The sequence below is a fragment of the Grus americana genome, chromosome 3, assembly GCF_028858705.1.
Source record: "Grus americana isolate bGruAme1 chromosome 3, bGruAme1.mat, whole genome shotgun sequence".
Classification (NCBI taxonomy): Eukaryota; Metazoa; Chordata; class Aves; order Gruiformes; family Gruidae; genus Grus; species Grus americana.
This window is the reverse complement of record NC_072854.1, coordinates 83,691,476-83,718,476: the sequence shown is the minus strand read 5'-3', so window position 1 is coordinate 83,718,476 and position 27,001 is coordinate 83,691,476. Positions and strand designations below refer to the sequence as shown.

The window sequence follows — 27,001 nt, the reverse complement described above, 5'->3', positions numbered from 1 at the left end:
TGGACCCCAAGCCATCCTCTGTGTCCCTGGGCACACTACTTCGTTTCCCTGTCCCTTCATCTCATCTCAGTGTTTCTCCATCTTACCTACGTGGAGCCATGCTCTTTCAGGCAGGAACTGTGACTCACTGTGCTTTTGTACAGAAGCATAGTGGCACCCTCGCCTCAGCTGAGCCCTCTGGGCACTGTGTAACACAATCAATAATAATAATTAATTTTGTCCCCTGTTTCCTCTTGTATCCAACAGCTGTGATTTTTCCTCTGATAACTGAATACACATTGTAGCTCCTCAGGTTTTTTTCTCACTAGCAAAGATATCCTTTCTTCCCCTCTCCTCAGACCTACCTAGAATATCTTACACAGTTCTTCAGTAAAGACATAGTAATTGGTTCTCTTTCTTCAAATTCTATCCCAAAACTTATTTCACAGAATCACAGAGAATTACAGAATGGTAGGAGATCTAGAGATCATCTAGCCCAACCCCCTGTTAAATCAGGATCACCTAGAGCCAGTTGCACAGGATTTCATCCAGGAGGGTTTGAATATCTCCAGAGAAGGAGACTCCACAACCTCTCTGGGCACAGCCTGTTCCAGTGCTCGGTCACCCTCAAAGTGAAGAAGTTTTTCCTCATATTGAGATGGAACTTCCTGTGTTCCAATTTGTGCCCATTGCCCCTTGTCCTGTCACTGGGCACCATAGAGAAGAGTGTGGCCCCATCCTCTTGACACCTTCAGATATTTATAAGCGTTGATGAGATCCCCTCTCAGACTTCTCCAGACTAAACAGACCCAGCTCTCTCAGCCTTTCCTCACAAGAGACATGCTCCAGTCCCCTGATTATCTTTGTAGCCCTTTGTAGTCTGTTTCCTTCAGCTATATTTCCATTACTGACCAAAGGCACGTTATGCTATTTCAAACCTATAAGTTAAGGAAGTAAAAGAGGTAAATAAAAGTGTTTCAGAATTAAAATACAAGTGTTACATGGAGAATTGTATTTTCCATATGTATATATTATCTCTTATCAAGCTAAAGGGTGACAAGGAGTACCAGGCTGTGCACAGGGCAGATCCTTCACTGCAGACTGGAGCCTCTGACAACAGTTTAAATTATTCCAATAGATTCCTATTGACATTAAACACGGGAAAATGCTCAGAAAAAAACATTCATGTACTTTCATCCATACTCGTATACACACACCCACACAACTCAAGAGTCCAACAAAGCCAGAGCTCTTTTGGCAAGACAGACCTCAAATCAAAATCAGTGTTTTCTGCCAGCACTAGTCATCAACAGTTTCTTTGCGTCAGTCACTTAAATACTGCAGCACCTATTGCTACAGAGAAAATACGAGTCTTTACCATGTAACCATCTCTAACATGACTTTTTAAGAGCTCCCATTACGGAACATGGAGAAATCACAGGCAACTTGTGCCATCTTAAGTGAGTGCAGACACTACACTTTGAGCAAAACTAAGTAAAATTTGGGTTAAACCACAGACAGGTTATCTACACTAGCACATCACATCACTATCACTTAGTTGCTGTCACCAAGGCAGCACCACATAAGAAACATTAAAACATCTTATCAAGATGTTAATGTCTTAGTATCATGTCTAGCACTGAAACAGTGCCAAATACAGCCAGATTTGTTAGAACTTGTCTGACAGTTTAGGGACCCCATCCTTTATCAGGAAACACTGATGATAGAATTGAGTGGGAAATTTGCTTTGGTTTAGAGAACAAACTGCTGAACTTTCCTGCCTGCAGGTTAAAAGTCAGACTGTGACAGCTCATGAGCTGGACTTACATCATTCACAGAGTGGAAGAAAGTTCAGCTTTGCAAATACAAAGTGATGTAATATTTCTGTGCAACTATCTAAAGACTCCAAATATTTTCTTTAAATTTAAAAAAGCGTATTACAGCTTTACATTCTCTATGAAGAATGAGCACAACCAAACTAGAAGAGACAAAAAAAAAAAAAAAAAAAGAAAAAAGTGTCCTTTAACACTAGAATTCCCAAAGAGGTTTGAAGGTAGCTTCTTAATGAGAAATAAATTTTTGTATTTCTTTCTCATGTTGTTTCTGGAAATAAAAAAAGCATGTGTCAAAAGGTCTGGTAATTCACTGTCCAATGTCCAGAGATGCAGTAAGGGAGACTTTGACTGACTGAATTTGAATTCAGATCCTGCAAGAGTACTCTAATCACTGATCATTTTAAACTGAATGTGAACAAATTTTCTTCATGAAGTTCTTCTAAAAGGGTACTTTTATTCATTATGGAAAAATCCTGCAGTCATGGTATATAGTTCAGTTCATACTGTCACAGACGGCTCATGCTGTCTTGCCTGGACCAATATAGGTTCTAAAACTATTGACAAACCCTGAGGTGAGACAGGCTGAACTCAAGAAATCACTATTTTTTCCTCTCTAGGTGGACAAACACTGGAATAAATTGCCCTGAGATGTTGTGGACTCTGCATCTGTGGAGATGTTCAAATGCTAGATGGACTAGATGAGGTCCCTTCCAATCTCAATGATTCTGTGAGAAATCCAAAAATGTGCCAAGTGTTGCATTAATAATAATTTTAACTATTCAGACTGCATTAATCACCAAGAAAACCCTGGTTCAATTAAAACACCTGCTCAGTGCCCAGGAGTAGCCAAAATCAGCAGGAAAACAACGATGGTTATAATTAATTTGGACTTTACATTTTTGATCCATCAGTCTCCAGGCAATTTACAGCAAGAGGAATACAACTTCATCTTCAACTTATAGATGGAAATCTGAGTATGAATACACACACTGATTCACATTTTAACAAGTCCAGTTTTAGCAGCAGAAGTAGAAGATACAGTGATTACGTGTCTTCAGTTTAGCTGAGGTCTTTTTATACCTAAAGAGGGATCTGAAGGTTGTTTTATTTTCCAACAACATTGTACTTAAGCTTCCTCTTCAGAGGATGAACTTCTAGAAATCAGAAGCCACATCTCCTTAGCCAATGTGCTGTCAACTAGACAACACTCCCTCCCTAGTAATAAAAACATATTTTGTGATACGACCCTCGTTATCTTCACTCATGATCACCAATACTCATGGAGTTGCTTTCTACAGAGATTCTTAACCGAATGTTAGGTTAGAGAGGCAAGAGTTAATCAAAGATTAAACTGATTAAATATTTCAAAGATCCCAAATACCTTATGCAACAAGTAGCCTGAATCCATAATACTTGTTCTATGCTTGATCTTTACAACCTCTGTTTAGCTAAACAAAGTGGCACTTAATTTTTCACAATTGCCTGGTGTCCACTATCTTGGAAGCCCTCCCATTAGATTTCCCTCCACCTAATCCAAAGAAAAAACTAAACCAGAGAGAAAAATCAATACTAGAATGATTCACCTCCTCTGTTTAGCCTGGTTTGCCAACAAAACCATGCCAGCTGAGCTGTGCAGCTAATGCACTGAAGTGTACCAGAACAATGCAACAGAATTTCTAATGCCCAAAGTCTGAATAATGGAAAAAAAGAAAATAAAAAAGGAAAGAGGGGGGGGGGGGGAGAAAAAGAAAGAAATTTTTAAAAATAATTTAAAAAAAAGAGTTCATGAAAACCTTTCAAGAGACTCAATGGTTTGATAGTTCCCTTAAGCAATGTTAGTAGCCTAACATGCTGCTAGAAAAAACAAACCAAAGAACCCCAAACTCCCAAAACAAACAAAAAAATCCCCACACAATCTAAATACAATCCTTCTCCATAAGAAAAGTCTTCAGTTTAAAATGATACTGGAGAGGAGGGTTCCACATTGCAAGCTGTACTACAGCTTCATGGATGTCATGTTGACTAATCAGGTGGGAACAATACTTCTGTCAGCTAATCTTTAATAATACTCCCTTTGCCCCCTCGATCGTCTCCAAATATCATAACAGCAGCTTCTCTCAAGCTCCAGAGTCAGTTCATGAACATCACGTTCTGGTGCATCAATTACAATAGTTTCGGTTGACACATCCCAGAAGTTCAAAAGATCATGATGGACTTTGTGCACATTTCAGCTACAAAGACTTCTTCTCAGCAATAACTAATGTTCTGCAGCACTGGGCTAATTGCGATGCGCTGGTTTTTGTATTCTGTTTGCCGCTACTACTTGTTAAATACCGTCTGAACACACAGCATGTAAAAATCCAGTCCTTGGCACAAATGACTGAATCTGAAAATATAACATGCAAACAACAGCTAAGAGAGCTAGCTATCATCTCCAGCTAGGATATTAAAAGAACACTATTGAAATAACATAAGTTACACAACCAAAACGCAGTGAATTCTAAGGTTGCCAACTGACCGCACTTCTCATTTGAATTCTCTTGCACATCCAATGAAAGAAATAGTCCCTGGTCACCAGGAGGCATGAACTCAGAGTCTTCTGGCAGCACTGAAGTAAAATGTTCATGTTTCCAGCTGAACCTGCCAAAAAATTGTCAGGTACAATGAGAGAACTGCCTTCCATAGACCAAAGGGTTTGATGGGAGAAAAACAATCCATTCCAGAACAGTTTTCTCTTGCTGCTGAGAAATTTGAAGCTAGGGCAATGAAAAGTCAATGGGGAATTAATTTCTCCTGGAAGTCAGCACCAAACCTGGGCAGCCTGATTCTGATCTGTTTTCTATCTTGCAAGATTGAGTGGAGCGATGGAAATCTCTTCAGCAACATGGTTTTCCTCACCTCATAAGGAGTGAAAGAAATAGGTGTTTTGGACTACCTTCCAGATCAGATGTATCCAAGTCCAACCAAATTCTTTTCTATTCTCTGACCCAAACATTACTACAGCTTTCAGCAACACATGTCCACTCTTAAAAAATGTATTTATTTATGATTTTGCTATACTGTAGGTCCTTACTGAGGAACACAAATTACAGACTGGAGCTTGCTTTCCACCTGAGAAAAAAAAAAAAAAAGGAAACCAAACAGAATTTCACAGGACAAAGAAAAGGTATGGCTCCTGCTTGCCTGAATCAAAAAAAGCAAAGGTTGACTGAAAAAAAAAAATCAAAACCTCACAAGAATCTTAGAAAACAGAAAGCATTAAGTAATACATAAAAGCAGTTTCCATCTCCCCATAATAAATATTACAATGTTAAAATATTTCAAAATAATTCTTTATCTGTAGCCAAAGAAAAAAGTGTGATAATCTATATTTTTTTAAAATCATAAAACTACAATGAGTTTAAGATTTTTACAAGGCTCTATCTCTTTAAGGTATAAAATCTTTAATATGAAAATATATTCCACTTTAAAAGAATACTAAATCCAAATCAAGAAATATATTAACCTGTACTTCAGCAAGAGTAGGACCAAGAGAACAAAACCATGTATACCAGTAGTCAGTTTTAAAAGAGGGTAAGAAGTTATTCATATGTTTTTCCATTTAACTCAACATCATCTTCTTCAAGACAAAAGACTACCGTTTAGGGCTTACCCCTCCAGCTCTTCATAAGGAGAGAGAGATGTGTTTTGGAAAGAATTTAAAGTTTGAAAATTTGTTTCAATTCTAGATATGAGCTAGTTTAGACACACCAAAAAAAAAAAAACCCCGCCCCATAAATCTCTACCAGGTCAAGAACAACCATGAATCAGCAACAAGAAAAATAGAGAGAAAAGGAAATAATGTATATTTTCAAGCAAGTATCAATCAATATCTGTGATTTTCTTTCTTCACTCTGATCCAAATTAACTCCTGTGTTTAAGGGAAAAAAGAAAGTGCTATACAACATTTTAAGTAAACATAGTTATGAGACCGTGCCATCATTTGAAATGATTCATTTTCGATAATAGAGAAGTCTCTGGACAAGACAACTGGAAAACAATGACAACTGTAGAATAAAACATATGCAAGGGTGCACAGAAGGTTTGGTTCTATGTATGGAAAATTCAGTAAGTATGGAGAGAAACTTGCAGACTATTTCAGCAGGAAATAAGGTGGAAAAGCACTGTTATCAGATACTGTCATGCAAATCTCGTGTAACCAAAAACTGGTTGAAGATCTTTCCATTTAAGCCTTTTAGTTTTACTGTAGGGCAGGAGTTGTAAGTGCCAGATTAGGCAGACTAGGAAAATGTGAGTAGAAGGTAAAGACCTAAATATTCCTATGCCTATATATTTTCTCATTGTATATTCTGCTGCATTCCAAGTGCAAGGTAAATTGTTCTGCTAAACTCCAAAAACTAGCAAACCTATTTTACTATTTACCTGCTCTCTACGATGAACCTGAAAGTGTGCATAATTTTCAGTTTCATCATTGCCATAGTCAATACAGGAGTCTGAAAGAGCAACACTGCACAGTGAGAGCTCAGTTCCATGAAGTGCTGATATTCCTAAAATAGGCTTTACTTAGGCTTGCAGACACCAAATAAAAATCACAGGAGAGTTTAAGATGTTTCAGAAACCTTGTGACAAGATAGTTTCTTACCTTGAAGTTTAATTGAAACTTTCTTCAATAGCTAAACAAAAGCAATTGTACTCACCTAAAAGTTTCAAGACCAGATAGATCTCCAATCTTGTAACATAAACCATGAAAAAAAAAGGGTGTTTTTTTTTAAAAAAAGATATAAAGAAAAATATGACGCTAAAAGAGTAAAAGAAATAAATAGCAAAAATAAGTGGTTTGGATGTATCAAACACCTAAAAAGCAGTACTCCCCCACAGCATACATGACTTCTTGAGCAAATTAAACAGCATACGTAATCTCAAATCCAAATTAGATCTGAATGAGTTCCATGGTTGACATAATAGAATTTATGCTGGACACAGCAAACAAATTACAAATGTTATTCTGCAAGAATGACATTTAGCTTCTTAACAAAGACTTCAAGGAGACTTGTAGAAAAAGAAAGATCTAGCTTTCTTCTCAGAAAAGAGGAACATGTGATAGATTATTACCTTTGCCAAATTAGACAAGACAGTACATCTGTGTGACAAAGCTGGAACAGTTTACCAATAATCAGATGTAAATATTTTGAAGGACAGTTAGCAATGCGTACACATTTTAAACTAATTGTGTAAAAGCCAGGTCACACACTTTTGGTGGATAAGCAAGATATATTAATTGTGCTTAAAATGGCAGACAGAAAAGGATATGCATTCGACACATTTAGGCCGTTATATGCAATGGCGCACAATGCTATTAGTGTAGGATTCAGCTCTGGTTAAAATCTTCCTAGAGGAGGTCTGACATTAACGCGAGTGAGAACAGAATCAGACTTATAAAAAACATACATCGCCAGCAAATCGATTCCCAAAATGTTTAACGGATGCAGAGTAGATCATTCTGCTAAATATTATACTAAGATCAGTTAATTTACATCTGGATTGCAATATAATTTAAGCAAAAGGTAAGAGAGCCAGGTTTTTACTTGAAGCAGCCTTTGTAATACAGGATTTGTTTTTAGGCTTCTGGTCAAAAAAAAAAAAAAAAAAAAATTACCATAAATGTTTTCTTCTAGCCTTTTGCTAGTAAAATAACCCTTAACAACCTGTTATACCAACCTGCCTTTTCTATTCTATTTCTTTCATTTAAACAATTTATTCCTCAGGCAGGGAAAATTAGATCCAGCTAGAAATTTTGAAAGGAATATAAGGATTTTCTTCAGCTGATTACTCTGTTTAAAGGTATACAATAAGGCTACAAACCCATTTCACCCACGGAACTCCTCATTTATCTGCCCCTCCCAATAAAACAAATTACCAGGGTACAACTACTAATAGAAAACCGTAACTTTTGAATAAGAACTTACTACAACAAAGTGCGCTTCCCAAGCTCTAGATGTGGTTCCAATTGTCAAACTGTAATTCTGTAACAGACATAAATCATCATAAAAAACCTCACTCATCAACAGGAAGTCACATAGGTACATAAAGAAGTAATTTTGTTAGCATTCAATGCTCCCACACAATTCACTACTTAAACTCATTCCTTCATTGAGTGTGCATTCTAACCCATATTAGTTTATTCTGTTAGTAGATCAAAAAGTGCAGCAAGGCCCTCCTATGTAAACAGAAATGCAAATGCCATGCATGGAAACAAATCTCCCCCCATCAAGTTCTGAAGGTTGAGCATTTCTCATACGCTATATTAATTGGATTACTTTACAGGATTACAGCTTCAGAAAACTGATACGGTAACTCTCACCTAGAGGTTTTCTCAGCGTCAGCAGAACGTACCTCTGTGCAAAGGGCCAGAGTAAACAATTCCTTAAGCCAGGCACAGGACTTTCTGCAGAGAGGTGATTTACCAAGCCTGACGGGCAACCCCCGAAACAAATTTGTTTGGAAAGGCAGAATATTATCACTGATGCTCTTTTAACTTTGCAGCTATCAAGTAAAAAATAAACTGTAGAACAGAAAGCAGGAAAAAAAAATGGGGACAAAGCAGAAAGTGTCTAATTCTGCTTCACAGAATAAGGAAAGAAGAAATTCAGAGACTTCAGCTGTAATTGCAGCTGACATAAATTATAAACTAGATTTCAACTAGAAACCTCAAAATAAAAGAGAGCAATATCGCCAGAGGTCCCTTCCAACCCCTACCATTCTATGAGTCTGTGATTATTTCTGACATAATCAGAATAAAGTGATGCCTGTAACATTATCAATAAAATATATCAACATTGCAGCTTGCTATACCTTTAAATCACCTTACTTTAATTTGCAGTAGATTCAAACAGGTATGAAAATTCCTAAATCGGAAAAAAGAAGGAAAAGCTAAACATTCTCAGTTGGCTGTAGTCAATAAATAGGTGTAAATATTTAAAAATGCAGGTATACAGTTTTTATTGAATTAAGGCACACATTTCACCTAGGAAAAGATACCTCCATTCACCCTTAGGAATGTGAAAATCTCTCTCTCACTACCTAATTGCTCATTTTTCTCTTTCCACTCCAGGGAAAATGAAAGTGTTTCTTTTCGTGTCTAAACTCAGAGTTATATTACACTTTCTATGCAAAAGTATCTATTTTATTTTGGAGAAAAGCCAGGCAACAAGATCTCAAGAGGATGACAAAGCTCACCTATGAGATTTGGCATCCCTCCCTCTCACATTCCACCCCTCTCCCTTTCTAGAGAAATTCTGTTCATTTGAAATCAAGGATTTTGGAGTCCTTCAGCTCAATGAGCAACAGAAGCTTTCCAGAGGTCAAGCAGGCAAAAGAAAAAGAGAAAGAAAATGCAGACAAATCATACATCAGTACAAACTATGCGGAGAAACACGTGTTACTCAAGTTCTTATGATAACCTACCTCCCAGTTAGTGAACTTGGTGTGACATTTTTAATACACTTTTTTTTTGTTCTGAGAGAGGAAAAAAGAAAAAAACTTGATGTTGCCCTTTGTCAGATGATCAGAGAAATTAAAAAAATAAAAAGAAAGACATTCCAAATTTAAGAGTCCCCTTCAGGAAAATATCCTTCTACCAATTTGAATAAGTGCTTAAATTCATAATTAAAGACAAGAGCAAGTTCTGCCACAGACTTAGGCTGAAGCTGAGTCAAACTTGAAATCAGAAACAGCAATCAAACCCAGTCCCAAAAAACTGCGATCCCAGTGGCTGTGAGACTAAAAAGGAAAAGTGACAGAGATTAAACAAAAAGTTTTGAACTTGAAGGTTGAAAGTGCAAAGAAAAGCAACTTCAAATGAATCAGCAGATAGCGTGCAGAGCAGATACAGTACTCTTCTTGTATGAGATACTGCTAACAGGTTTCAGAAATGGACTCGGAGGCATAACATTGCAAGTAATATTCTGAAACTATCCAAAGTGCAACAGCATTTCTTCTGCAGGATTTCAGGAACCTTCTCATATCAAAACAAAATTTACAGGACGTTTCTACAAGAACCCTGGTCAGCTCAAAATGGAGATCAGGCCTTTACTGATGAGTTGTTTTGCAATTCTTTCTTTTTGTAAGCTTTAAAATTCTTCTTCCATCAAAATACCACTATCAAAAGTAGTAACTTTTAAAATGCATATTCGCTACATTAGATATATTAAAAGTGATTAAAGAGTAAATAATGGCTGACATACCTGACCAAGCAGTCAGACTATCATGCTAAGATCTACTAAAAAACACCTTAGTATGTGAACCGTTAATTCACAAGCTTACCCTGGAGAAACTCTGTCAACAGTGATGGAACATCTACAGCATTTGAGTTTTCTGGATTTACCTATGTAGCTACCACCCTCCTGCAACTACTAAATACTAGACTAGTGCTTTTGTGCTCACAAGCTTTTCTAAAGGACTTGCTACACAATTCCAAGACTACAAGAAATTAGGCAGATTTCTTATGTATGCATCAATACATACAGCTCTTATCCATGTTATCCTTACTACTCCAGCATCATGTTTAGATCTGTGATGGTACTGCCTCGTGGATTCTTTGCCTAAAAAAAAATAAATTTAAAAAAAAAAAAAAATCACACTTCATCAATGTTATCTAACATTTTTGGCCCTGAAAATTCATATGGTGTTATTTGCACAGACTTTGATCTCTATCAGTTCCTTCATTAGAAGAGTTAGATCTCTTCAGCCAGACTTGTTATGATAGTTCTCACGAATTAATCACTTAATGTCTGCATGAATGCAATACTGCGGTTCCTTCTGCTGGACTGGTAAGTACATGTCAAATCAAGAGACAAGTCTTTGTTTTCCATAAATGTCAATTGGGGCAGAAAAAACCCAAAACCCCATATTTATTTAATACAAGCTTTTAAAAGAAGATTAATCCAACTCTTAAGCAATGAAGGGCTATTAAATTACCTGTAGCACCAGAAGAAAGGTCCTCTCCATCTCCATTTCATTCTTACTGAGTATTTCCCTCTACCACATATTGTGATTTTTTTTAATTATTTATGTACTTTTCTGTTGCATGGAAAAGGAGATATGCATTCCACCTCCCTGGTACTCACAAGACTGCACAAATGCACATAACTGTCTATGCATTAGTATTGCAAAATCTAATTCATAAATGTGCAGAAAATAGTCAAAAATATGAAGCCACGATTGATACTTATTTTCAGTCTAAACCTCAGTGTTAGAGCCACACAGCCTTCTCATGACCACTGTAGGGCTAAAGGATTCTTATCCATCTGAATAGGTATTTAGGTGGCTGCTGTCCCAATTGGAACCAAATCCTTTATCAAAGACTGCTTCAGGATGAAGGTCACGTGTCCGTACAGAGAGGTTTAATCATCTAGCTTGTGCTTAGCATGCCTCTGCTAGCTCTAATTCAATTATTCCACTTTGCAGCTAGAAAATAAACTCACCATGGGTGATTTTCGAATGTTTATCAGCATGGCTACATTCCTGATGTACAATGAGAATCAGTTATCAGTGAATGAATTAATCTATCCAGTAGTTTACTGAGTCTGAAGCAGATCTATCCAATTACCTAGGCTTACTTTGAACTCTCTTCAAATTCCTTTCATTCCTCCACCTAAATTCCTATATAAGGAGTTCTACCTGGCCCTCACAGGAATGGAAGATGCTCATACACCATGGGAAATTATCTGGCATCTTTAGCAAAGGAAGATACTTTCCTCTTTCCCCTTTCTATGAAACCAAAGAATGCATCCCACACAAAGTCCGGGCAGTCTTTTTTTTCAGCTTTGCCTGGTTTGGAAGGAAGAAATATAGCTGTAAGAGGCAGTCATTTCTGGCTTGACTCCACTAATACAACTCCACTTTCTGGCAATCCTCAGGAAAACTCACAGACAGCCAATGCAAATTTTGTGTTCCTTCCTTCCATCATTCCTTTGAAAAAAAAGATTTAAGCAGGGACATTCTTCAAATTCAGTGCACTCAGTTTTCACAGCAGGATTCCAGAGAAGTTTTCACAGAGGTAGACAGACAGGACCTGCCAGTGTTCAGCATTTGGCTCTGCCAGCTAATACCCATCAGATATTATTTCCCACAGTCGAGTAAAAAACAATCAGGTAATAGAAGTATGTTGTTATACAGCACTAATTATTCTGAAATCCTCTGGGAAGCTGCCTCACAAAAATGTAATGATCTTGTTACTCCTTCTCTGTGATGTTCAGAATATGAACAAAACCAAACCAAACAAAATAAAAAACCGGTCCTGCACTAAAATGTCTTGCATGTTAAAAGTTAACTGATCCATGCATCTTACGGAATGATATCTTGTCAACTTTTGCCAAAGTCCCTCTGGGAAGTCTACTCCATTACTAGGTAACCCATTATATTTCCAGCTTTCTTCAAGTACATGGTAATTATAAGGAAGTCATTCCTGACTATGATAAACATCAAAGTATGCCACAACACTGAAAGAGTGAGCCCATCTTTTTATTTAAAATTTAACGTAGCTGCTAGTGGGAGTGCTTCTATAAACACATTGATATTACTGTAAAACTGACCATTATAGCATTACATTTAAACAGAAATTGCAAATGTCAAATAAGTTCATACAGCTCATGTTATGACACCTTACCTGTCATATCTTTCACTTTCCAAACAGAAGGCACATAGATACTAGTTTGTTTTTATTAAGCTTCTGAGAAGCTAAACAAAGCTGCTACTAAATTACAGTACATGTCTCAAACATACATCTCTTCAAATCTATAGCTGAGTAAGGTATCACTGGGCTCTAGAAGTAGCAACATATTTGAAGAGTTTAAACCCTCCACCTGACAAGTTAGTTACACTACCATTATTATGTAAAAAAATTACAAAGAAAAGCAAGAGTTCTTTCATACGTGAATACACAATTAGTTAATGAATCTCACGCTTATTAGTAAGGGAGCACAGCATAAAACTACACTGCAGTAAAAGCACTTGGGAGTTCCTGCTAGTCTTTGTTAGGAAATTGGGGTGACCTTTTCTGAGATGATGTTGCAGGCAGCGGCTGCCCTTAAGTTGCTCTATCTGTTAGAGCGAAAACAAAGAAATACCACAGAATATTGCAGTAAGCTCCGCATCGCTGTGGTTGCCTTTAAAAGGCTTAAACTGTTACCTAAACTAGTTCCTTTATGCCTTTTCTCATTTTACCGAGATGCATCAGGCAACAGGCAGCCTCTTCAAGAGGCCTTCCATTCCCAGAGCAGCACAGACAACACAGCGAGACACGGCTCAAGTGCCATTCACTTGCAAAACATAGCACAGGTCTTTAGCAGAACACAGACTAGAGACAAAAAATTATGCCAGGCTATTCTTACTTTGCTGTTGGGAGAAATTCCAGGGTATAACTGTGTCAATAATTAAGATACTCTGTTCTCACTTCCACCTGACCACAGTTAAGGTTTGAAATCGGTGTTTTCAAGCTGTCTGAAGGACAAAGTAACAGCATTCACATTTCAGCTTTCATTAAAAGAAAATGCATTGCTCTTAAGTTTTTATAATTTTATTTGCCACATTTTATAAAAGCATCTATTAAAGCTTTTTAACCTAAATAAGAAATAGCACTGGCAACACACTAGGACTAAAAGTCTGCCCTGGCTTTTAATTTTCCAGTCATTTTACTAGTTTGTTCGGAGGTCTTTTACTGCTTCTTTTCAGGAAAACCATACCCTCTTCCTCCTACTTCATAACAACATTAGCGTTACTTCAAGAATTCACATCATGAATGCAAGTACATACCAACAAAGGAAAAGTTAGACCAAATGAAACAGCTATCTGTATAATGCATATGCATGAATTTGGACAACATATAAAAAAATTAGGGTGCTCAGATTATGTACTTCATTAGCTACTGCCTCTATTCCCCTACGCTCAATGGTCTAGCAGATGATTCAAATCAAGTAGCTCAATCAAGGCAGAACTCAGCTTCTGGTAGTTTTATATGTCAATAATAAGTTCCCACTTAAAAGATGCAGAAACTTCCTCACAAAAGAGGAGACCACTTTTGTTCAGAGATGAAGTCTAGAATGGTGTTAACAGGAAAACATTACTCATGCAACCTTAGGAATTACTTGTCTTGATAATTTATTCTTTTGAGGAACCATTGACTTGCAATCAATAGCAAAATTCTTATTGATGATGGATACAAGAGAAATACTTCACCAATATAAAATACAAACAGAAAATTGCTGTAGTTTTATTGTATATTAGTACCATGAAAGGGATAGCCATCTCCAGAAATTCATAGAGCTTAATTTCCCAGAAGTGATGCACTAAAGAATTCATCACATAAGCCATAAAGAAAATCTCCCAACAGCATCACAGCTATGAGCAATCCCAACGAGAAGACTGAATTGTTTAGAAACAAACCTGCATTTACACAGGAATTACTATTATGCACACATTTCTAGCCATTCTGCCTGCAAACAAAGTCTGGATATGGGTCCTGGTTCCGTCTGAGATAATTTTCTTTCTAGTAGCCGGTAGAGTGCTGTGGATGAGAATAATGTTGATAACACACTGATGGTTTCAGTTGTTGCTAGGTAGTTATATCATCTACACTAAGTGGAGGACTTTTCAGGTTCTCACACCCTGCCAGGTGCACAAGATGCTGGGAGAGCACAGCCAGGACAGCTGGCCCAGACTGGCCAAAGGGACATTCCCTGCCATAGAACGTCAGGCTCTGGACATAGCTGGGGAAGCTAGCCAGGAGATGGGATCGCTGCTCGGAAACAGACTGGGCATCAGGTTTTTTTTTCCTCCTTCTGCATGTGGTGAGCAATTGCATTTGTGCATCACTTATTTGTTATATATTATTGCCGTTGTTACTGTTATTATTGTCTTCCTTTGTTATCCTATTAGACTGTCTTTATCTCAACCCATGAGGTTTTTTTTCTTCCCCCTCAAGGGGATGGGGAGGAGAATGGAATGAGCAAGCAGCTGCCTGGTGCTTAGCTGCCAGCTAGGGTTAAATCACAATATCAAACCCTGGTTACACTGAAATCAATAGTTCTGCCTTCACAGGCATCAGTTTCACTCTTGAGACTTTGAACAGCACTTCACAGCGATGACCATGAGACCCATTAAAATTGACATATGCAAAAAACAAATTTTTTTTTAAAGTTATTTTAAAAGAAATATTTTGTTCATTTGACTAATCTATTTATTTTGGTCATTCTTATCAACACTTAATATATAGCATTAAATGTGTGGTATATATTTATGACAATTAAGCAGAGCTCCATTCTATGAGACTTCTGTATAGCATTTGCAAGTAAGTATTTGCTAATAAGTAAGAAGTTATTACTTCTTTTGTGCACAAATTAAGAAAAAAGATTTAGATAGCCATGATATAGAAAATATATTGCTGACTTCTTCCATAAATCACAATTAAAATTGCAACAACCACAGTAAGAGAAAGTTAAAATTCTTTAATTCACCCTGATAAAATGCATTCATTTCACAGTTCAACAAAAGTTATTTATGTACTAGCACCATGACACTAAAAAAAAACAAATTTATATCACTTAAGTTTTATTAGGAAGTATAGGAATACATATGCAGTTTCTGACTTTTTCATCATCCACATAAAGCCAAGTCTACTTTTTCAGTTCATTCAGGAAATTTAAGCAAAAGCCTAAGTGTAATTAAGAAAACAAAACCAAAACTAACTCAAGAGTTTTAACATGAAGCATCCATACGTATAAAAATCAGGGAGAAAAAAAAAATCTTTATATTTTCAGTTTAATTCATGTACTTCCTGGATGCAGCCCACTGTCAGTATTTCCCCACACAGTCAGTTTCCAGTCTTTTACCTTGATTCAGAGAAATACTTCAACACATCCCTATCCCTGCACAAGACAAACTGATGTACTTTCTTGAGTTAGAATCATCCCATGCACTTTCTATACAGCTATATAAGAGGAAAACCACCTTTACAGTATGCCTGTAATAATACAGCATTCAAATAGAGAAGTCAAAGACAGACATAACTCTTGAGACCATGGTAAATCTTGGGTCAGAAATTAACTGAAATTCTCTCATTACAGTCTGTCCACAGCTTAAGTCCCTGCGATAGATTTTCCTCAGGCCTTCACAATGCTAAAGAGCACCACACATCAAAACATCTTCAGAAAGGAAGAGCAGCTCTCCGTCTCTCAGAACATTAGTCAACCAACTCACAGGGATAGCAAGAAACTTCCCTGAACTATTTGCTACAGAGCTTACTCAGCCTCTTTCTCACACATCCGATAAAGACAACTTCCAGATGTAGAACACTGGACAAGATAGTACACAGACCAGACAACTGATTTTATCCAGTAATATCATTTTAATGGTAGTATAAAACGTTTGTCAAACAATTTTGGAATTAAAAAAATTATATATAAAATGTTCACACGTCATTCCCAAATAAGAAATGGACTACGTGTCCTAGCTAAAACCCGTTCACTACAAACAGCCTGTCCAGCTCAATTCCAAAATAGACTTTGAGATCATATTCAGTATCTGTACTGCAGTGCAGTGCCTTAGAGAGGAAGGTACAAATGCTGCAATCTCAGCCACGCCATCCCTCACATGAGCTGTTAAACAGTGGTCTCTTGTGCCAATCCCTGGTGAATCTTCAGAAGTCACACACTGACAGGTACAAGAAATACGTTTTAAAATAAACAAAGGCTAGCCAAAGTGTTTTTCAGTGTTCTTTCCTTCTAAAATTGCTCCTAATATCCAAGATTGCTTTTGAGCATTTTCTTCAGTGCATTCTGGCAGCTGTTTCCATGTTTGATGATTGCAGCTACCAGAACCTAACATATTTTGATAAATCCCTTTAAAGATAAGCAGTGTTTGAAAAGCATTGAAGGTTTGTCTTGTTTGGTTTTTTAGGGGGTTTGGTTTTTTTTTTTTTAAAAAAGGGGGGGAATTTTTGTCTATTCTGTTTCACTGAGAGATTCACATAGAACTTCTTCTCATGTTCAGTAACTTATTTTACAGTAATCTTCAGATCTTGTTTTTCCAGGTTCCTTTAGTGATCTCTAATTACAGAGAATCTTAATTCAGGATGGCATCTAAGCATACGATTTTTAGTCAGATTTAAAGTGACATTCATTGTTTAAATGCTGCCATAACGAGGAATATCTGAAACAGAAGTGACTCTGGAATCACAGAATTCCTGTTCTTGAAATGTGACCACATTACAGTCTTCATTTCAGAATGAAGACAAATTCTCTGCCATAAATTCCATTCTTTTATTGTCTGAAGTATTAAATCCCAGCACTAAGCGAATAAAATCTTTTGCATGTCAAACATGAATATTAAGTGAAGTTAAACATTATTTATAAGTACTTTTCCAGTGTTGGAAAGTACCCTTACACTTTTCTATGACAGTCACAGTTGGAAAAATTAAGTTTATGTAGAAAATAAAGCACAGTAGCACAGTATATGTTCACACAGGCAAAAGATGCTATTTTACTGCAAGTTGCTAATTAAACAAATGAAAAAAGCATTAGAAGAGAGCACACAGTGGAGCATCAGCATTCCAATCCTTAAAAAAAAAGGAAGAGATGAAAAGGAGACTACAGCTACAAGAGACGTGGGGAAAATGTGCTGCTCACACTGATTATGCTTCTAATTTCTGACAGGCATGGTAGTCTTCACTGTCTCTGAGGACAGTGAGAAAGACCATAACCCTGTCAGCCTTACTTTAGTGTGTCCTGGTGGTGTCTCCTACATAAACATCTAAAAGAAGACCTGCCTCTAATTTAAGAAACTCCACAGCTCCAAAAAACCATAGGTACTGGCATCAGGAACATCCCAAGATCAAACAGCTAAATTACACATTTCTCATCACTCTTAGGTACATATTGGTCCCAAAATTCAGGACACCTTTCACCAATGTAAGGGATACTCAAGGGATATTTTGTTGAAATACTGCATTTTTTTTTTTTATCTTCTCATCAGTTTACCTACCCATTCCACACAAAGGCCTTCCCTTATGGGGGTTCTGCACCACAAAAAACAGTCCTTGCGTGCTTGCGTTATGGAAGGAGCCTATACGTTTAGGCAAAAACATTTCATTTTCTGTTCTCTCCTAGAACTCTGAATTATTTTCACTCTGGTCAATTACACATCCTAAATAAAACAACAAACCACAAAACAAAACCCCAGGTCATTTCTGTATTAACTATAAATGTTTTAGATTCTTCAACGTAAAGACTAAACAATGAAAGTTTATTTTGTACACATCTTTCTCCTTTGAAATACTTAAAAGAAAAAAAAAATCCTCTACAGGGAAGAAGTTCTCCTCATACACACAACTAATAAAAGCAAAAGCAGGATACTTGCTCCTCTTCACTCCTCTCACACAGCCTGTGTGCATTCAGTGGAAAAAGTCAGGAGAATGTACATCCAAGCCTAAAAAAGGCTACACATAACACAAGGTCATCTCCACCTGGAGTATTCAGCAAAGTAATGAGGGAGACCCCTGTCTATGGAGAAGCACGTAATTCATAGGACTATAGAAGCTTTCCTTGAGGAGAACTGAACAGCACGGGGCTGAATTCCAGTCTGTCCGAAGATATCTCAAACAACGTAATGACTGATGCTTCCAGAAGTCCAGGGCACTAAAGGGTTACATTCACTTCTCAGAAGCAACATCTCAAACTCAAATTGTTTCCAAAAGAAACAGAAATCCACCCTAACAGCAAATTTGTAGGAGGAAATGTATGATGCCTCCTTATCAAAAAATAAGAATAAAATAAAAGCAGCAAACAAAGAAGACTAATCGTTAGACTAATAGGATTATGTGAAGAGGAAAGGAAAAAGAAATTACCAATCAACATGTAGATGGCAAACTCAAATTCAGTTCAGTAGCTTAATGCAAAGAAAGGATATTTTTTATTGAATAAAATCTCATATTTCTCTTTAAACATTAAAAATAATATGTTGTGTTTAAATTCTAGGATAAACTCTAAAGTTGCTACAGTAATTTTGAGATATCAGAAAGAGAACCTGCAATTTTAGAAAGTTTATCAAGTCCTATCAAAAGAAGAAAGTATGAAGAGTACCGTTTACATGTAGTAGGCCCACAGACATCATCATTAATGTATGCAAAGCACAGAAAGCTTTTTTGCTTGCATAAGGTGTTGTTTGAAAAGTACTACTTTATCCACCAAACCATATAGGAATCTGTCTGTCCCTAACTACTGTTTTGAAAATAAATTACTAAAAAGTGCAGCAATTACCAGGTAATATCCAATTTCTATCAATGCCATTCAGAAAGTTAAACACTTCTAATAGCTTTACAGAATACTAATCCAAACTTTCTAAGAATAGATGGAAGAAACACTACATCAGGAATACGTCTTAAGCAACTGACTTTTCCAAGTAATGTTCATAACTTTGACAAAGTGGAAGGAAAAGAGGAGTAAAAAATCACTACCTACATACAACTACAGATTAGAGATTCAAAACTTCACACGAAAAGGATATTTCTCAGGCCTTTTTTACTTCACTACACAAAAAGCCTCCCCCGTGCCTCAGTTTACCATATTCAAGGTCATTTTACCACAAGTACAACATTCTGAAAATTTTTTAAGTATTGTCTAAGGCTGGGTTTGCCAAATCTGTATTAAGCCTGACGCACGTTATCAGGATCACTGTTTTACGTAATGTGCTGCTGCTGTCAGGTGCTGTACTTTAACATTACTGTATATGTGCAGAGCAGTATTAGCATGCTCACTGCTTCTCTTTCCCTATTAAGTATTCAGATAACAGTCCTTCCATGAGCTAAGCTTAACGTTCAAACCTGCAGTAAGACTGTCATTGCCCAAGTCTTCAAAAAATGTTTACCAGTGAGAAGTACTACTAATAAAACTCTCATAAATTGACATGACAAATTATCTTTCAAGGAAGTAATTTTCTGGTTTGTCTTTAGGTGTTAGACAACACTACAATAGAAGTCACATAACACGGAGAGGAAAAAAAAGTTGACAGTCTTCGTGCCAGTGTTGCATAACAGCTGTATTCCCCAGGAAAACAGATTTTCTAAGAATGCTCAAACAAACAAAAGAAAAAATAATAGCATGTATATCTATTATTTTATGGTTTCTGATTGAAATAAACATAAGATGACTGAGATCCAGGATTTACAATGCTGCAAACAGCTTATGAATATGCTTCACATGCATTACGTGGCTTGCTTTCCCCTCCTTCTTTAAATGTAATTTCTTACAAGACATTAATGACGAACATTTTCTAAATCAGACTGTACTAAATAAAGAGGAAGCTAAGCTTTACCCTACAGTCTCAGTGTTCTTAGCTCTACTTATCAAACATCTCAGCAATTTTTCCTCAAACTGTGACGGCGTTTGCGTACACCCCCATTCAAATATGCCCATCTGCAAAACTTGCCAGGATTGTGCATATAAACAGCACTTGGGAGATGGCCCAGAAGGTAAGTAAAAGAAGAAAAAATAATCCACATAAGCATACAATGCAGCAGTCCCGATGTATTAATTAAACTGAGGGAAGAAATGCACTAGCACCTTAACATGCTTTGGACTGAAGAAAACAGAAGTAAAGAAATGATGCTCACACCAAAAAAAACCGTATTAGTCGGCGCTCAGCGAGGAGAACGTCTGCAAGTTAGTGGGAACCTTGGTGGGGAGGGGGTGGGGTGGGAGAGGTGATCTTTTTTTTCAATTCTATTTTTGCAAAAGGAGTGTGATTGCAGCTTTTAAGCTGGGGAGGGCTGCTCGGTTAGTATCTGCAGTACGCGAACACATCGGCGGGTGGGAAGGCAGCGCAGGGAGGTACTTGTGGGGAGGCGGCGGGGGCGCCCTGCCCGCGCCGCTCGCCCTCCGCCCGGCAGCCCGCACCTCACCCTGCCCGGGGTCCCCCCGCCGCGCCCGGGGCAGGCACCGCCGCCTCCCCTCCTCCCGCTTATCCCGGCAACTAAGCGCTCGCTCTGCTGGCGATATCGCCCCTCCGCCCGCGGGTAAGGGGGGCACACGCTGCCAGGCGGAGAGGACAGCGGCTGGGGCTCCAGAGCCCTCCCTGACAGGACTCCCCCGGGGCGGCGGGGGCAGAGCGCACCCGCCTCCCGCTGCCCCCTCCCGTCTCCCACCCACGCACGGGCAGGAGCCCCCCCCCCTCCCCTGCACACGGAGTCTGGGCTCCCCCCGCCCCACAGCTCTCCTCAGGGCAAGGTCCGGGCGTCGCCCCCCTGCAGCCCTTCGCCCGCACGGCCCCGGCCCCCTGCCCCGCGCCAGCGCGGAGGTGGGGGAGGCAAGCCCGGCGCTTACAGTTCGCAGGAACTGGATCTCGTCCTCGCCCTCGCCCCCCTCGGCCATTGCTCCCCCTCTCTCTCCTTCTCCCGGGCGCTGCTCCCGATGCCCGGGCGGGCGGCGGCGGTCGCTCCCCGCGAGGAGGCGGCGGCAGGAGGCTCACGGCCGCACCGCACCGGTTGTGCTGGGCTGGGGCAAGTGCGAGGGCGGCGGAGCCGGCAGCCCCAGCCCGGCCCTTGCTGGGAGCGGGGTGTGGGTGCCCGAGCGCCTGCAGCAGGTTGACAGCTCTGCCCAGCCGCCTCGCTGCCAGTGCCTGCCACAGGGGGAGGGGGATGCGATTAACCGGGGGAGGAGGGGGAGGCGGAGCTCCTCGGCCCCCCCACTGCTGCAGGTGATCCGCAGCCCGCTCCCGCCGCACACCAAACCCGCCGCCCAGCGCCCCTTACTGGCTGCTCCGCGGAGAGGCGGCTGACGGCTCGTCCGCCCGCCGCCGCCGGGGCTCCCTCTCCTCAGGGGCTCGCTCTCCTCGGGAGGCTGCTGCCCGACCCACCGGCCCGAGGCGGGGTGGCCGTGTCACGCGTCCCTCACACGGCCCGGGGCCTGGGTCTGCCTCAGCTCCTTCGGGCGCTACCGGGTGGGCCGCCTGGGCAAGTCTGTCCCTCCGGAGTTATGCGTGATGTCCTGCATTGAGATACCTCCGGAGAAGGAGAATTTAAACAGCTTTGCACGAGTTTTTTGCCAGCCGACAGTACTTTTGGGGGGATGAGGTGGAAGGGACAACGTGGCTTTGCTGGGTGTTGGCCTCTAAGCATCATGTGAGTGAGCTTAATCCAGGGTGAATGAAAGGCTTTAAGATTTAATTTACTTGAAGGATAGCTACTGTGGGGTAAAGCAGAGGGTTGCCATGGAATAGGTCATCTTTCGTGAGCATGCCTGCAGTCTGTACTTATGAAGGACACATAGCTCTAGCAGTGAGGAAGCCAGGCCTCCAACAGCAAGAGGTTTGGCAACCCACACGAGCTGCAGGACTTCTAACATCAACAGCACTCTGCAATAAATACATAGCCGAGAGGCTCTGCTAATGTGATGCAATGGTCATGAGGTGAAGACAGTAGAATATTTTAAAAATAGTAAAAGATCGTTGCATCATTGACAGAGTAAAATGGGTGAGGGATGTGTGACTGCAGAAGGCTTTTGAAGGACCAAACCATAATGAAATCGCAGTTAGTTTGGTAAACAGAGTGTATGGCTATCATAACAGAAGGCGTGGTAACTGTTTCTTGAGAAGCCATATCCATAAGCTGTAACTTTACACTGTTCAAGGACATTGTGAAAAAATAACATTGAACACTTCTTCCAAGATTTTATCATTACTTCCAGCAGTAGAAAACCTGTTCTTCTGACAGATTGGAAATTGCAAGAGCAGCTGAGACCCATAAGGTCTCTAGAGCAAATAATGTATGAGTATTTAATACAAAGGTTCTATAGATGAACTCCAGAGTTATGACAGCTTAAGCATTTCCTTTATAATTTCCTTTTTTTTCAATTTTAAGTTACTACTGACTTAAAGAGATTTTTACCTCTCAAACTTACTCCTGACTGAAAATATTTTTTTCTAAGTATGATAAAATAGTGAAAGAGATTTTTTCATATTGTTGCAATATTCAAACCTCTTAAATATCCTTTCCTCCAAATTATTTAAATTGAGAGATATTTCTTGAAACAGACACCTATTATGAGGAAAAGTCCTGAGTTTGGATAACTTTAAAAAATTAGGTTTCATGAAGGCGCACTGAACAAATATAATTACACTTCATCCCATTTACAAAACAAGTCAGTTCCAACACAGCAATTTGCAAATGTATTTCATATGGATGTAAAGCTCAGGTCACATGGGTTTACAGGGCCAAAGAACATCCAGGATACTTTCCATCCTGCTTTGAAGGTGAGTAGTACATTAGATACCTGCTTTTATTGCTGCATGTGAGGCAGCAACATTATAAAGAAAAGAAAGGAAAAAAAAAACTATAAACAGTCCACCATAACGTCAGTGGCTGAAACATTTTGTACAGTTTTCAGTACAACATTAGGATGTAATGAAAGTCATTCCAAGAACTGTGGAACTGATGATACCTGGTTTCCTATAGATTTGGAGCTCATAATTAGATTCCTTGGTGTTTAGCAAGATGCAAATTCCAGCTGAAGCTTCTCTATGCTAGGGCAGTAATATTTCTCTAACATGCAGATTTGTTCATGTCTAATATGAGTGAAATGTACACTGCAGTTTTTCAGGCAGCAGATAATACTCTGTGGTGTCTTCTTTACCCATGCATCCATCTTCATGAAATGGCTAGGAGCATGTATGATACTATTAGCCCTCTGTTAAATTGTTGGAATTTCCCAGTTAGTTCAAAAGATACTATGCAGTAGCAGACACACACACCCCACACATGTTTACATGATTTAATTTGCTTAGGAAGGAAAATTAAAAGCAGTAAAGATAAAAGATTATTCTGGAAACTTTCTGAACAGGCTGGTAAAGATCAAATGTAGTTTGAAGCACAGCTTCTTGTTAAACTATTCATCAAGGACAAATATTCATATGTACATACACCATACACATAGAATTTCTATGCACACATGTACAAAATGCATAGTAAATACAGTTATAAAATATACTTAGAAGAGAAAATCAGCGCATGCACAAAACCCCCTGAACAAGGTAAGTAAATTCCTGACCCATGGACATAGCTCTGACTTCCTCTACATCACCTGCCCACACCAATCAGCTGCTGTGTATGTGCCTCTCCCCTTTCCACTCAAAACATGCAGGCTTACTCTATCCATGTGAAAAGATCAGGAACGTTTTCAAAATGTTCAGAATATTGGACTGGTGTTGTGTTTAAAAAGGAATACACTTTGGCTGATGTGAGGTTTTAATCAGTAGTTACGCTTAATTGCATTGAATACTTAAAACCAACTGATTATTTTTAAGTGGAAATAACATAATAGCTTCTATCAAAACAGAAAGTTATGTCAAGTTTGCAGAATTATTGCTTAGATGAACTAGTGGGAAAACTAAAGGAATGAACATCCTCCATGTCTGGTATTTGGAGGTGGAATTCAGTGGAATTGCCTTTTTTTGTGTGGGTATGGAAGAATAGCACACTTGGCTACAGGACTGACAGTCCCAAAGTTCAAGATGTCACTCAACCTCATAGCAGTTAGCTTTGTGTTCCCCACTCTTATTTGCTCATTTTCAATCTACATATACATCTGATTACGCCCCCTGTTTTCCAGAAGCCTGAAGACTTTTATCACCGACTGACTACTGTGCTTTTTGCAGAAAAAACAGCATTCTGCCAAAATTATCCCATACTGATTTGGGAAATTAGAGTTTTTAACACAGCCTCTGAAGATTAACAAAAAGTTTTACTAAGAAAATTATTGTTCCCTTGCAGCTCTAATTTATGTTTTGTTAGCTAACTAGTTGTCTTATGAGATGTAGCATGTCTGCTCCTTTTTCAACCAACCTAGCAGCAGCCTTTCAAATTTTCAGTCCAGAAGTTCTCCCATATTATGTGACCCGCTGCTTACCGTGTACCGTTCCTCTTGTTTAATATCACACAACTGGACTTCATAGCAAAGATCGTCATCTTAGGGACAAGGCTGAAGTTCCTTTTGTTGCCTTGTTCTTGCTCTGTTCTTAAAATCCCATTCGAAATCTGCCCATCTCCATGCACATTCGTAATTGTCACTATGACAGATTCCTTACTTAGTGCATTTTGTCTGTGGATAGCAAGGGCTTCTTGCTCCGGCAAACCCGAGTTTATCAAGGCAGCAGCACTGTGAGGATCCATAATATGCCCTAACCAATATTCACCAAAAACAGGTTTCTTGGTGTGATGCAGAGGCAGTACAGCACCAGTGCGACAGTGCTCCTCTGAGGTACCCCAGCAAGATTCTGAACCGAACATAAATTGACACTATTGTAAGAATTTTAGCACTTTAATTTCATAAGATTTAGTCACCTAAATTAGGAAACTGATTATGATGTTAGGAGAAGACGCATAGATATGTTTGTATGCACACACTCAAAGTAATAATCTACGTGAAACAATGTCTGCTGTCTAAAATAATAATAACAACTTGTGAACATTCAGTATTCAGTAACATGAAGGGAACTCCCAGGTGTTTCTTTGTTTTCATCTAGCAGAATATACTGCCACACTGGTTTTTTCTTCTTAGAAGCACAGAATAAGATAATTCCAATAGGAATGAAATGGGACAGATACTATCCTTTCTTCCTCACACTGTTCTTTTTTACAGCGTGTCAGCCAGATATGAGTCTCGAAAACATGTTATTTCAAATGGTGTAAAACTAGAGATTGGATCTCCCATCACATGTCATAAATCAACACCACTGTGGTCAATGAAATGGAAGCAGCGTAAAATCTATGCCAGTTTAGGTCCCAACTGTGACATGGAAACAAGAATAAAATTAGTAGACCCAATTCCACATAGAATTTAAAATGAGATTTTTATTGCTGATTAGCAGAGTTTAAGGAAGCACAGTTACACCTAAGACCACGTAGTTATGCTTATCATGATCACCCCAGAGTTCAATAATATACTGCATTTCCTTTAGTTAGTGCTTATGCTGACCACATAAAATACAGTATAAATGTTAATTGCATGTCTGTAATTAAGTATATGTTCTGTACGTGTTATAAAACATGTATGCAAGAATTTACATTGAAATACAGTGTTACAATGAAATTCAGACACTGAAGCTTTTCCTCTTTTATGAGAACTTTGGTTTTAAGCAAAAGCAAAGGCAAATCCATTACATCTTGCTTAATTACAGGAAAAGTCTTCAAAAAAATGCATTTTGCATTTGGACATGTACAGGCATTTTCTAAGACCTTTTCTGTTACTTTGCCTTGTGTTGTCAGCTGCAGCAGTGAGCTCATGCCTAGGTGTAGTTTGGAGTCTGGCCGTGGCAAAGTCTGGAAATCTACACTTCGCACCCTAGACCAAGAAACTGTCACTATCTGAAGCACCCTGCCTGGCAAAGCTCAAAGCTTTTCATTTCTCTTTTCATTATTGTGTGTGGGATTATTAACATTAATAAGGAGCTATGGATCTTGTGGTTTAGATTTTGGGGAATAATAGTTTGCTTGGATTTTCATGTTCCTGTCTTCTTCGTGTTTTTATTGCTCTTTTAATCTTTTTCTAATGTACATTCTGATAAATTCACTGGAAGCTGTTGGAAAGCACAAACCCAGAAGGAATAGTTTCTGACGGGATGTCTTTCCCTTTCCCTTTCCCTTTCCCTTTCCCTGTCTGTTTAGGGGCATTAATATAGTATGTTTCTAAATATTGTTGATATACATTAAAAGAGCACATGAAATATCATCCTCAAACCAGAATTTTCTGGTTTCCTAGGTCTTGGAACAGGTTATGTCATTATGTAGCTACATACTAGTACTATATAGTTATGATGTATATAAGGATATATCCAACTCTCTCGCTTTTATTGACAAATGGAGATGTGTTGGTGCTTTCTTCAGCTTGGGTCCTTGAAATTGAAATTCCATCTGTGTTTAACCAATGATAAGGAAGCAATAGGAAGGTAATTCTAATTGTATTAATAATTTGTCAGCCATGTGTCAATCTCAAAAATCAATGTAGTTGCAAATAGTTGGAGATAATCAGGTTTTCAAGGTGTTTCAAAATCTTTTCAAGTAAGCGTCTAAATATTCAGTGTTCCTGATTTATTCTGAATGAGTTAATATCTGAGTACCTAAATAACTCCCTGGGACAAAGAAGGGG

At 38.8% G+C, this 27,001-nt stretch overlaps 1 protein-coding gene across 7 annotated transcripts in view; it reads right to left on the bottom strand.

Annotated features, from left to right (window-relative positions):
* The window catches only part of RYR2 (ryanodine receptor 2), a 428,642-nt gene extending 407,165 nt beyond the window's left edge, over nucleotides 1-21,477 (bottom strand). For 4 of the 7 annotated variants that reach the window (XM_054819184.1, XM_054819179.1, XM_054819178.1 and 1 more), the window contains exons 1-2: nucleotides 21,185-21,464; nucleotides 7,781-7,837 (exon numbers count right to left, since the gene is read on the bottom strand). In XM_054819184.1, the coding sequence (XP_054675159.1) occupies nucleotides 7,781-7,837; nucleotides 21,185-21,232 (105 nt within the window). In that variant the 5' untranslated portion in view covers nucleotides 21,233-21,464. Of the gene's footprint in view, nucleotides 1-7,780; nucleotides 7,838-21,184 lie in introns of all 7 variants that reach the window. The other 3 variants (XM_054819181.1, XM_054819182.1, XM_054819177.1) reach the window with 2 other exon arrangements.
* Between the last annotated feature and the right edge of the window lie 5,524 nt (nucleotides 21,478-27,001).